This window comes from Stylophora pistillata, chromosome 5, assembly GCF_964205215.1.
Source record: "Stylophora pistillata chromosome 5, jaStyPist1.2, whole genome shotgun sequence".
NCBI lineage: Eukaryota > Metazoa > Cnidaria > Anthozoa > Scleractinia > Pocilloporidae > Stylophora > Stylophora pistillata.
In genome coordinates, this window is record NC_142523.1 from 11,061,110 (window position 1) to 11,073,342 (window position 12,233).

Below are 12,233 nucleotides of genomic sequence, written 5' to 3' on the forward strand. Positions count from 1 at the left end.
TCATGTTAGAAAAAGAACGAAAATAAACTCGTTGACAAAAACATAACAATGGAAAATTTTTCAAAAGTAAAAGTTCACTTTGTTTGGGCAACATAACTTAAGTGATTTGTGAGAGCTTTGAAATCGCTTGCGTGTCTTTTCTTTTATCCAACAACAACAACAACAACTTTATTACCCCATAATTTAGGAATTACAGTCATTTGTAAAAACTGATTTGATAAGCTTGTTTAAGGGTTACCAGCTCCCTGAAATAACTAAGTAGCTAAAAATACCAGAGAGCTGGTAAGTAAGAATCTATTTAAACTAACGTGCCGAATATACGGCCACCTCACAGTGATTAAGCTCATTGCCAATGAAAACTGCGAAGTCTCTTTTTGGCAAAACTTCCCACAAACTTCAAAACTTGAAATTAAGCCAAAAAAACATGAATTTACGCCTCCCTACTTAAAATTCCTCACACACACACACAAAAAAAAGAATGAATAAAAATACTGACGTTTTCAGCCTGACAGCCATGTAAAGCTTTTCCTAAATATCTTTAACGCCCATTCATCAAGGATTCCTCCTCAAGACTCAAGTCCTTTTAATTTAGTCCTTTTATAATTCACCGCCATGAGGAAAATTTCTCTCCCCACCAAACATTCACTCGCCTCCGGCTTGACAATATAATACATTTGAATAAATTCTTGTTCTAAGAGTTAAAGAATGCGTTGGTTTAAGATTCCACATTTTTCCTGGGAGGTGGGGCATGCCCCAGACCCCACCCTTGAGGGAAACAAGCAAAGCTTGTTCCACGAAAGAGCTTTGCTCATTCAGACTGCCTCTCCTGCTACTTCTTCCCATTCTCCTGCTACTCTGATTCTTAATGGAAACCCTGATAGCCCCCCTTAATACTCTGTTGGCGACGACTGATCCCCCCAATCGTATCCTCCTCCCTCCCCCCCCCCCCCGGTGATAAATGACGACTGTAGCGGCCGCCTTTACCGATTAGTAAAGGGACGCGAGAAAACTGTAGAGGAGCAACCACAAGTCTAACAAAATCAGGCTGGTCCGTTTATTTAAGGCTTGATAGACGGTAACTTGATAAACACGAACTAAAGATTAAAAACAGTTCGATCGAAATTCAACCATACTGACCGTTAAAGACTGTTAGGTTCCAACACAAAACACGAGCGTGTTACTCCTTAAATTCCAACTTCATAAAGATTTTTTTCACGTTCCTAAAGCGGTTCAGGGTCCACGTGCGAATCCAAAATACCCGTATAAAGAGATCACGTGACGTAACAAAACGAAAGCTGAGAAGGCGTTACAAAGACCGCTCCCTCAGATTTTTTTTCAATGATTTTCCCTTTTCCATTCTTAATCTACCTGAAAGCGCTGCTCCTGTTACTTTCCGTTTAAGGAGGGTGAAAATATAGCGTCTTCCCTTAAAAATCCTACAGCTCTTTCCTTTGCTCGCGCTCTGAACAATGTTTGAAGATAAAATACAGGGTTGTGAATGGACTAGAATTTGAAGGCCCATTATTTCTTTGGGCACTTCACTTTTTCCCTGCAGCCCACGCGGTTTTTGCGTGACACAAACCACTCATGCGCAGTTTTTCGGCATCACAAACAATAAACGGTTGTTTTAGTTGGCAATTCGTGATGGAGTCGCTTCTTAAAAACCTCAAAGAACATGTAACATGCTCGATTTGTTTGGATACTTACACCAAACCCAAGACCATTGCTTGTCTTCATACATTCTGCTGTGGATGCCTGGAGAGACATGCACTAAAGAGACAAAATCAAGGGCTTTATCCATGCCCCGAGTGTCAGGCAGAAATTCGCATCCCTGAAGGGAATCGTTTTGATAATCTGCCGAGCAGTTTTCTGCACAACAGTTTATTGAGTCTTCTTGCCGTTCGACGCAGTGGCGAAGGAAATGAGATCAGCTGTAGTACATGCCAGAAGAATAGCGCTGAGATCAACTACTGCTTTGATTGCGAGAAGTTTATCTGCCCCGACTGTGTGAAAGCACACGACGTATTTCGAAATACAATGTTTGAAGGGCACAAAGTCACACCGGTGCGACAGTTTGAAGCGGCAGACTACGAGGCCTTGTTGAAACGGCAATCATTTTGCTCAGAGAAGTACCACAAAAAAGATGTGATTCGTTTTTTTTGCGTTGACTGTCAAAGATGTGTTTGTCCAGCTTGCATCGCCACTAATCACAAAGGCCACGATGTTGTTCTGATTGAAAATGCAGCGGATGATGAGAAAGCAAAGATCCTCGCTCGAACAGAGCAGGTGAGAGAGAAGAAAATGGTTTGCCGAGATGTTATTCGTGAATTTGAGAACACAGAGGTTGAGTTGGAAGCGAACATTACCACTGCTAAAGGCAAAGTTTCTCAAGCGGTCGAACAAATGATTAGAAAGCTTAAGCAACTGGAGGGTGAAGCCATTACTGCCCTCGAGGAGGCTCGCGTGTCGAGGATTGAGAAATTACTTTCTGGAAAAGCATCGGTTGTCTCTTTGGAAAAGCAACTTGAGCAAGCAGTCGAGTTCAGTAACAATCTGGTTGAGAGAAGCTCAAGCTCAGACATAATGCAAAACAAGAAGAGTGTGGAAGAACGAATCGAAGACCTCATTAAGACTACAGTGCCAGTACTTCCGGTTAACTCGTTCGTGGAGTTTGTGTCGACGTGTGAACCAGAGAGTTTGAGTCTGGGATCTATGAACTTCAGCGAAACAAAAGTGTGGGAATCGACCGTGGAAGGACTGGATCAGAATTTCCAAGCTGGTGTGGAAGCAGAGCTGTTGATTTGTCCCAAATCAAGCGAAGGAGAAATCAGAAACACTCAGCGCACAGATCGTGTTGAAGTACACATAGACCCCGCTGATCAGGTGAGAAGTTTGGTGACAATTGAGAAAGAAGACGGACATTTCCTGGTAAAATTCATGGCGAAAGTACCAGGCGTTTGTAAAATGGAAGTAAAAATCAATGGACTTAAACTTGCCAAGAGTCCGTTTTCTCTACCGGTTAAAGCACGAGAGTTTAATGTTATAGGCAAGTTGGACTTTCAGGGGGAACTTTCCCAGGGTCCAACTGGCATTGCAGTGAACAGTAAAGGTGTTATCGCTGTGGCTGATAATAAAGGTCACTGTATCCTGGTATTCGATGAGACAGAAAAATTTGTGCGAAAACTTGGTTCCTATGGAGACAAGGATGGGCAGTTTAACAGACCAGCCGACGTCACATTCCTAAAGGATGACGAGATTCTGGTGGCAGATGAATTCAATCACCGAGTACAGCGGTTGAATGTACAGACAGGGAACTTTGTGAAAAGCTTTGGAAAGAGAGGAATTGGATACGGAGAGTTACACAATCCCACTAGTGTGTCTATTACAAGTGATGGACGTTTTATCGTTGTAGCGGATTTTAATAACAGCAGAATTCAGATGTTTACAATGGATGGTAAACCTGAGTTGAAGTTTGGAGACAAAGGTTCAAATAGGCTAGATCATCCAAACGACTGCGCTTTGTACATGGACAAGTTCATTGTAACTGACAAGAATAATGATTGTGTAAAAGTGTTTGATAGGAAAGGAAAGTTTTTGCGAAAGTTTGGAGGAAAAGGAAACGGTGATGGAGAATTGAATCGGCCGTATGACTTTTGTATGGACAAGTTTGGCAACGTGTTAGTATGTGACGCGTTGAATCATCGCATTCAACTGTTTACATTGGAAGGAACTTTCATTGGAAAGACAGCTACTGATCTAAATCTGGGATGGCCCTGGGGTGTTACCACAATGCCAGATGATCGGATTTTGGTCACAGACTACAACAGGAAAGAAGTTTACATTCTGAAATAAATGCACATTTATCAAATTAACAACGAATTCTTCGTAAGCAAAACTGAAGAGAATGTCCTCAAGCGTTGTAAGTAAAGCTTTATTCACACAGGGTAACCCATTAAGCTCTAAGGCTGGTATCCATAGGGACCCTGTTTCTTAAAAATAATTTACATCAAGATTTTCAATCATATATTATATTATATATATTATATATATGACTAGAATTTTAAAACTACATTTACAGCCTAAGACTACAAAGCCAAAACACAATTAATACCTAAAATAGTAGATAAAATATCAAAGTTAAGATAAAAAGAAATGTCTTGCTCGGCGGCAGAACGTTTGAATGTTACTAATTTTAACTCATGTGTTGTAAAAAACTCGAAGAATCGACAGATTGCGTTAAATTCCAGAGGAAAGTCTAAATATTTCTGTGGATTCATTACTTAATGACAGAAATTAATCACAGAATCGAAGCCCTGAAATGGGCTATGATCTGTTCGGCCCTCTTCACAGCCCAGCAATCAATTAGTCGTCATGTCTTGATTAATTCAAAAGAACATATTTTAAGCGCAGATTAATCGGATCGCTGGGCGTAAGAGAGTGACTGTACATGTCTGAATATTAATCAAACTTGAAATAAACATGAGATGTTACATAAATCATACAGGTGAACAGACCTCAGAAGAAAAAAATTTCACTTTTTAAGAGATGAAACATGTCAACTGCTCTAAACCCTAGGAGTATTGTGATGGCAAAATAGGTATTTTTCCTGCAAAATAACTATACGGTGGCGCTGATTAGTGTAAATTGTTGTAAATAGTTTTTACTAATCAACTTTACAGTTCTTTGAGCATGTTTAAGTAGAGCATATTTTGATAGTCCTTTTCTAAGTTTGACAACAGTCTGCTATTCGCTCGTTAGCTGGAGCATGTTTTTATATCAACACATTAAATTAAGACTTTGACAATTGTTAGCTCTATAAAAATGTAAACGCTTTGGCAACTGTGTAGTTCTAATTTGGTTGTGAAGGAATCACACTTAAAATGTGATCGTTAGAAATCGTCTTAAGACTGTGGAGTGTTTGAATGTAAGAAGGTTACCTATGTAGCTTTTGTACACTAGTGTAAATTGTTTTTAAGTAATCAAGTTTTTCAACAATTATTTAAATCAGATATTTTCGTGGATTTTTTTTGATATTTGATTACTGTGTCTAATCCTAATTCCATGAAACGAGAGAGAGTCTTATCTGAGCTCATTATAGACAACTTCACACATTTGATTATTATGAGTATTGTAGAATCCTTTAAGCCGAGTATTCGGTGAATTTAATCTAATGGTAATATGTTGGAGGTTATCCTTTCGATTTCGTTGTCATGAAAAAATGAGTTACTGTCTCTCCAAGAAGAATGCAATTAACTGTGAGAAAAAAATTTTAAAGGAGCTTTTAGCCTTCCGCTATTCTGCCCTGCATTGTAACAGCAGAGAGCATATTGTGTTTTGGCTGTCGGGTGAATTCACCACCTTTCCCTCCATGAAGAATGTCAAAGATGCTGTTATTTTCTTTAAACCAGAGTTCTTAAGGGTTAGCATTGTTCGAGACTTTAAACTATTTTCCATACCTCTGGTTAGACCTTGTGTAAATAACCGGCCCATTGTGTCGTGTTTTTGTGTTAATTCACCACCTTTTCCTACACGAAAGAGGACGTGTTTCTTTAAATCAGAGTTCTTAACGATCAACATTGTTCCAGACGTTAAACTATTTCCCGTTCCCCTGTTCTTCGTGTTTCTTCACCGTTTGCTGCTCTCATGTTCGAGTGTAGGAGATAAGATGGATCATGAACGGGGAAGGAAGAACAGTAGTTGATGCAATGAAGAGAAAATGACGTAGATTATCCTTTTGCTTACGTTTATAGCATGTTTTATTAGGTGACACAGAGTCGAGAACAACACATTCGTCACGCTCTAAAATCTGCATAATCACTCAGTGAGAGAGAAATCAGACAATAAAATGATTGATAAATTGTCACAACAAAGTTGTCTAACTCTGCGCAAAGATCACGCCATCCTAAACAGATCTAATTCACCGCTTTAAATAGAATGCTAATTTAATTTCGCTTTCTCGGAATCACAAGCAACTTCCGAGTGTGTTTTAGTCGGCAATTCGTGATTAAGTCACTTCTAAAAAACCTCAAAAAAACACGTAACATGTTCGATTTGTTTGGATACTTACACCAAACCCAAGACCATCGCTTGTCTTCATACGTTCTGCTGTGAATCTCTGGAGAGACATGCACTAAAAAGACAAAAATAAGGGTTTTATCCATGCCCAGAGTGTCAGGCACAAATTCGCCTCCCCGAAGGAAATTGTTTTGATAATCTGCCGATAATCTCGTCAAGAAATACGTCGTAAACTTTTATATTTATTTATTTACTGTGTACTGGAGTGGAGCATTACACGTTAGGACTCTATCGCATGCGACAAGCTTACCCCATGATTACAAATACAAAATACAAACAACGAGTAAAAATACTCAGCGATACTACACAACAAACCGTGTAATAAGAGATTTATTATCCAACACGTCAAATTGTTATTTCAGTGCAGACGAATCTCGCGGATATTTCTGGAGTACAACTATCGCGTGATATTTGTACTCTACGAAGCACAGTTGAATAATAAAACACCAATATCTAGCAGTCCAATCATAAGACATGTTCAGAATTCTGTTAAGAATAGTCCTTGTGATAATGTTTTAAACTGTTGAAGTCATTTTGAATTGAGTGTCGAAAGTAGTCATGGACTGCGTTGGTTTAGTCTGTTATTGGTCTGGAAAGATTACGCGGCCCTCTTGAACAAGATGAGTCTTATCAAGACCAGCACTTTTTCCAGTGCATCAGACGTTGTGCCAGTTTTTGCGTTAGTTTCTCTTATGCTTCTTGTGATATTTTCCTTTGTTTGAGCAGTTTCCAACTGTGTATCGAAAGTGGTGCAGGATTGCTTTGGACTCGCCTTTCTTCGTTCTGTGACTGGTCCAGAAAACTCGCGTCGCCATCTCAACCAATCAAATACAGAACTAAAACTAATCACGACTTGGTCGCCCTGCGTTTTTCCGCGCTTCAAGCAGGTTGCCCGTTTCTACTTTGAGCTCTTATTGGCCGATGATGATAGTTACCTTTCTGCGCTCTATGAGGAAACAGTGTTTTATATCCGAGCGTACTCATAATATAAAGTTACTAAGACCGTGTCAGAACTGATAGTAGATTAATAAACTATTTTTACCAACATTTCTCCATGTTTGTGCAGAGAATTTGTTTTATATTTAGTCGGAAGTTTAAGTGGCTTTTCTGCGAGCTTACTTAATCTGTTCTTTGCATTGGATGCTCTGAAAATATGTTTGAAAACTGTCTTTGATCTAAATGCGTAATTAGTAATTATTATAGAATAAACAGGGCATTACTTTTCCGTTAGTGGATACGAGTTTATAACATCTCTCACGAGTGTAAAGAGGCAACGAGTGAGAGATATTATCATTGATTAACACTCAACGGTGAAATTCGTAGTTACGCGCAGTTAGGTAATTCCTTCTCACGATTGGCAAAAGGTTTTGAGCAACCAGGCTGTGATACAAAGCAGGCGGCACTAAAAAGTGTTATTTCCACCAATGTCTGACGCTTTCATGCTAAAAATACGAGCCACAGGCATTCGGAATAGCTGGCACCATTTTTTAGAGTAGATGCTGAAATTTGCAGGTTGCCGACCTATTGTCACAGCCCTGTCTCCCTTAGAAAACCTCAACTAGAATTACTTCTGGTTTTACTTTTCACGTCAAGCTTTTGAAACGCCGAACAACGATATACAGGGAGTGAACTGCGCATGAGTGATTTGCGTCACGCAAAACTGCGTGAGCTGCGAGGAAAAAGCGTACTATCCCAAGATACAACGGGCTTTCAAATTCTAGGCCATTCACAGACTTGTAGTTTATTTTCAAGCATCTTCGAGCGCGAGGCAAAGAAAGAGCCGCAGGGTATTTAAAGAACACGAACTCTATCTAACCAGTTACTGACAGAAGGGGAGCTCACACCCGCTTCTGACCCTCTGATAGGCTGTTACCGAACGCTTCAAAAGAGAAAAGCTTAGTTAAGAGGGCGACTCGTCCATCTTCTACTACACGAGAGAAGTGCTCAATACAATTTGGAGTTCCAATGCCAAGAAGCCGCTTCGCCTTGAGTTATGGCGTAGACTGACTGAGTTGCAAGCTTCGCAACGGAATCCAACACACCGGGGTCGTCGAGGAGGACAACGCAAGCTGAAGCCAATCAAGGTCTGTATGGGTGGAGGGGTTCGGAAGAGCGAGCACCTTAAATGGCTTCAAGAACTCAGAACTTCAAGAAGATGATTTGCGTAATCAAGCTTGCTTTCATTAATATTCAAACAGACACCCCTGTCAGGAGCAGACCAAACAATCGCATAGTGATCGATAGTTGCGTTCGTAGAACGCAGTCATAATGCGGTCTTGATTTGAGTTTTATGGGAGTGACGTCATGGTAGGTTGCATTGAAGTTGCGCACCGACTTGGCCACCCTGCAGCAGGGGCGAAACGAATGGCATGATTGCATATGCTGTACGATTCTTTGGAGTGCGTTGTCTACGGGTCTTCATTTGGGCGATTACTGGCCAACGAATTAATGAATGCCAACTTGACTCAAAGTAACGTTTATGTATCTGCCGTCGCGCCTTGTGTTATGAACATCAATTTATTTCATGAGGCTATTGTTAGTTCGATGGGTAAGTTGAGAGCTGATAAAGCCTCTGGGCCCGAGAGAGTTGCTCCAAAACTTTTAAAGTTTGCCGGTGACTCAATTATTCCACCTTTGTTGTCTGTGTTTCAAATAAGCGCCACCTGCAACAGTGTACCGGCTACTTGGAAGGCTGCAAACATCTCAGCTCTCTATAAAAGTGACGATGAAACTCTTAAGCAAAATTACAGGCCTATTTCGCTATTAAGTGTACCGGGAAAACTGATGGAGTCTATGGTGGCGTCAACTATTACCATGCTTGTCACTGAACAAGGACTTGGGAACCCTCACCAGTGGGCGTATAAAAAAGGTCATTCCACCGAGCTGTTGTTAGTGAAGATAACAGATGACTGGAGACAAGCGATCGACAAGAAACATGTTGTAGGCGTGGTTTTTGTAGACTTTCTTGAGGCATTTTGACGCGATTCCACACTCCATTCTGCTCCTAGAACCTCAGAGTCTTGGTGTAGCTGGGGACTTATGGTGTTGGATACCCTAAGTCTCTGGAAGAACGCAAGTAACGACGATTAATGGGTGTCAATCGCAAGCTATGCCAGTTACCTTTGGTTACTCAAGCTTGTCTCCCTCTTAAACAGTAAAGTAACACTCAACGCAAAATCTACCAAATCGCTCAAATTCGCCATTTAGAACCACAGAAACGACAATACACAGCAAGTGAGGTAGGTTTACATTTATTTTGAGCCTTAACATAGACATTCCTTGATATAAGTTTACGATATTACGACTCTTCAATACTCTCCCATACATTTCTTTATATTTCGAACAAACGACCAGACACGCCGCTTGTGTGGGCCCCGTGTGCTGCGTCATTCATATTACTGAGTCTGATTTTAATAAACCTGATGGTACAATTATTTATCCTGCATCAGCTACATATCCTTTAAATATACCTCTACACCTTTCTAATAGATTACAATCTCAACCTAGCCTGAACACCTTTACATGAACGCATTCATAATCTATGATTACCTCTAGTATTAATACTACTCGAGTCACCAATCCTGTGTGGACGCCCAAAGTACCCACAATCATGCTGGCAAATATCATGTCTCTAGTTCCTAAAATGGATGAAGTCAGCAAACTTATTCTTTGCCGTAACACCAATTTAGCGTTTATTACAGAGACATGGCTGAAGGACTCTGTGTCAGATGGCGTTGTACAAATTTCCGGGTTCGCTTTGGTGCGAAAGGACTGGAAAGTAACTGATCACGGAGGTGTGTGTGCTTATATCTAAGAAGAAAATTGCAGATACAAGCAGCTAAAAGATCTTAATTGCTGGGAAGATCACGAATCCCTGTGGCTCTATCTAAGATCGAATCGTCTTCCGCGCGGGTTCTCCTGTATTATTGCGGGTATAATATATTATCCCCCAAAGGCTGACGGACCATTATTTCGCGATCATTTATTCCGGTCCCTCGCCTTAACGGAAGCACCTTATCCTAACTGTGGCCTCTTGGTAACCGGGGATTTTAACCATCTAAACATCGACAGTTTGCTAAACCACTTTCGACTGAAGCAAATAGTCAAGAAAGAAATCGAAAGCTACGCTGGACCTAATATTCACTAACATGCATGAGCATTATAGCCTCCCACAAGCGTACCCACCGTTCGGACTTGCCGATTACAACGTCGTTGTGGCAACCCCTAGGGACGGAAAGCGTGACATCAACTACAAAAAAGTTACCATGAGGCGTGACTTGCGAACAAGCAACAAGGCGGCGTTGGGTAGATATCTTACGCAGATAAACTGCCCTCTGTTTTTCACTCCTCTGGTGAGCTGTGAAGAGAAATGGCAAGTCTTCCAAGACGTCATACATTCAGGCCTTGATACCATCATGCCTGTCAAACTGGTCAAGATCTGCACGGCCGACGTTCCATGGATGAACGAGAGTTTAAAATCTCTTATTATGAAGAGACAAAAGGCCATGCATTGGCCATGACTCAGCTCAATTTAAATACTTACGTAACCCTGTCAACCGATAGAGGAAGATCTGCAGAGGGACTGATACTATGAGTCAAGGATCCAGTACCTAAAAGAGAAAACCCGAAAAGGTGGTGGGACGAAACAAAACGCCTGTGCGGCCTAAAGACCTTCCACAGTGATTTAACTAACCAGATTAACTTCGAAGGATTATCAGAACTGCCTTTCAAAGAGCAAGCCAATACCATCAATGCCGCTCTTCTCAAACCACTGGAGGAGAAACCAGTGGTCGACATCCAAAAGGAATTGAGACCGATATCCCTGACCCCCTGTATTTCTTAAGTGGCGGAAGAGCTCGTCGTGGATGGTTTCGTAAAACCTACGGTCATGAACATCCTCCATGACAACCAGTGCGGAGCAATCCCAAATTCCTCAGCTACGGTTGCTCTAATTAATATGCTGCGCAGCTGGTCCTTGGGTACGGATGGAAACGGAGCCACCGTAAGAACATTGTTATTGGACTACCGTAAAGCGTTTGATTTGATAGATCATACTATACTCGTTAGAAAGTTGCATAACCAGTATAAATTACCAGCTAGCATTATCAACTGGATAATAGATTTTTTTATCGGACAGATCTTAGCGGATTAAACTTGCGTCAGAGTGTTTTCTGAATGGGACCCAGTCTCCGCCGCGTACCACAGGGTACCAAGCTAGGCCCGTGGTTGTTCGTCCTAATGATTAACGACCTTGATACGAACGCACAGCAAGGGAAATATGTGGTCGACACTACGGTGTCTGAGGCAGTAGTTAAGGGCGGAGAAAGTCACGCGCAAGCAATAGCTAACCGAGTAATTGAGTGGTCTTTGGAGAACAGGGTCTAATTAAACGCCGATAAGTACGGAGAATTCAGGATCTCCTTTGCTAAAGAGCAAAGAGTCTTTGATTCCGTCATCTTAGAAGGAAAGGAGGTAGAGTTAGTTACTAGTACAAAGCTACCAGGCCTTACAATAGCGAACGCTCTAACATGGAACGACCATGTAACTGAGATAACTAAAAAGGCTAGCAAGAGACTCTACTTCCTAACTCAGTTAAAGAGAGCGAGAGTCCCAAAAAAAGATCTAGCACCGTTCTACCGATCGTGCGTGAGATCTTTTATTGATTATGCACCACCTGTCTTTTTTAACGGTCTCCCCCAGTACTTAAAGAAAGAGCTGGTACGGCTCGAGAAAAGAGCGATATCAATAATAACCTCAGGAAAGTGCAACTCGGCATCAGAGGTGGGGTTAAGACCCATTTTGGAGCATTATTATGTACTATGTAGCAGGCTTTTTGATAACATTGTCTGTGATCGAAACCACAAATTGAAGGCGCTCCTTCCACCAGACCATGTCAACTCACGCTATACAACCTAAGACAGCGCCTTTCTAGTATGCCAAAGCTTTGCACGAACAGAACGTTTATATATGCGTTGTCGAAACAGTCCGGGCTGTAGTATTATCCCACTTATATTCATGCTTTATATTTTTAAATATTTATATGAATACGTTGTATAGAATTTTCTAATATTATCGTAAAAAATCACTTTTCGATTTATTATCTAGGATTCATTTGTAATTTTCAAGTATTGTAAATTTTTTGTAAATAATTGCGTAAT

At 41.0% G+C, this 12,233-nt stretch overlaps 1 protein-coding gene and 2 pseudogenes across 1 annotated transcript; all 3 read left to right on the forward strand.

Annotated features, from left to right (window-relative positions):
* Nucleotides 1-1,618: 1,618 nt before the first annotated feature.
* On the forward strand, nt 1,619-4,262 carry LOC111342693 (E3 ubiquitin-protein ligase TRIM45). The gene has a single exon (XM_022949795.2). The coding sequence runs from the start codon at nt 1,645-1,647 to the stop codon at nt 3,850-3,852; it is 2,208 nt and encodes a 735-aa protein (XP_022805530.2). The 5' UTR covers nt 1,619-1,644; the 3' UTR covers nt 3,853-4,262.
* Nucleotides 4,263-9,700: 5,438 nt separating this feature from the next.
* Nucleotides 9,701-10,595, forward strand: LOC148730250 (uncharacterized; annotated as a pseudogene).
* Nucleotides 10,596-11,313: 718 nt separating this feature from the next.
* LOC148730251 (uncharacterized) lies at nt 11,314-12,071 on the forward strand (annotated as a pseudogene).
* The last annotated feature ends 162 nt before the right edge of the window (nt 12,072-12,233 follow it).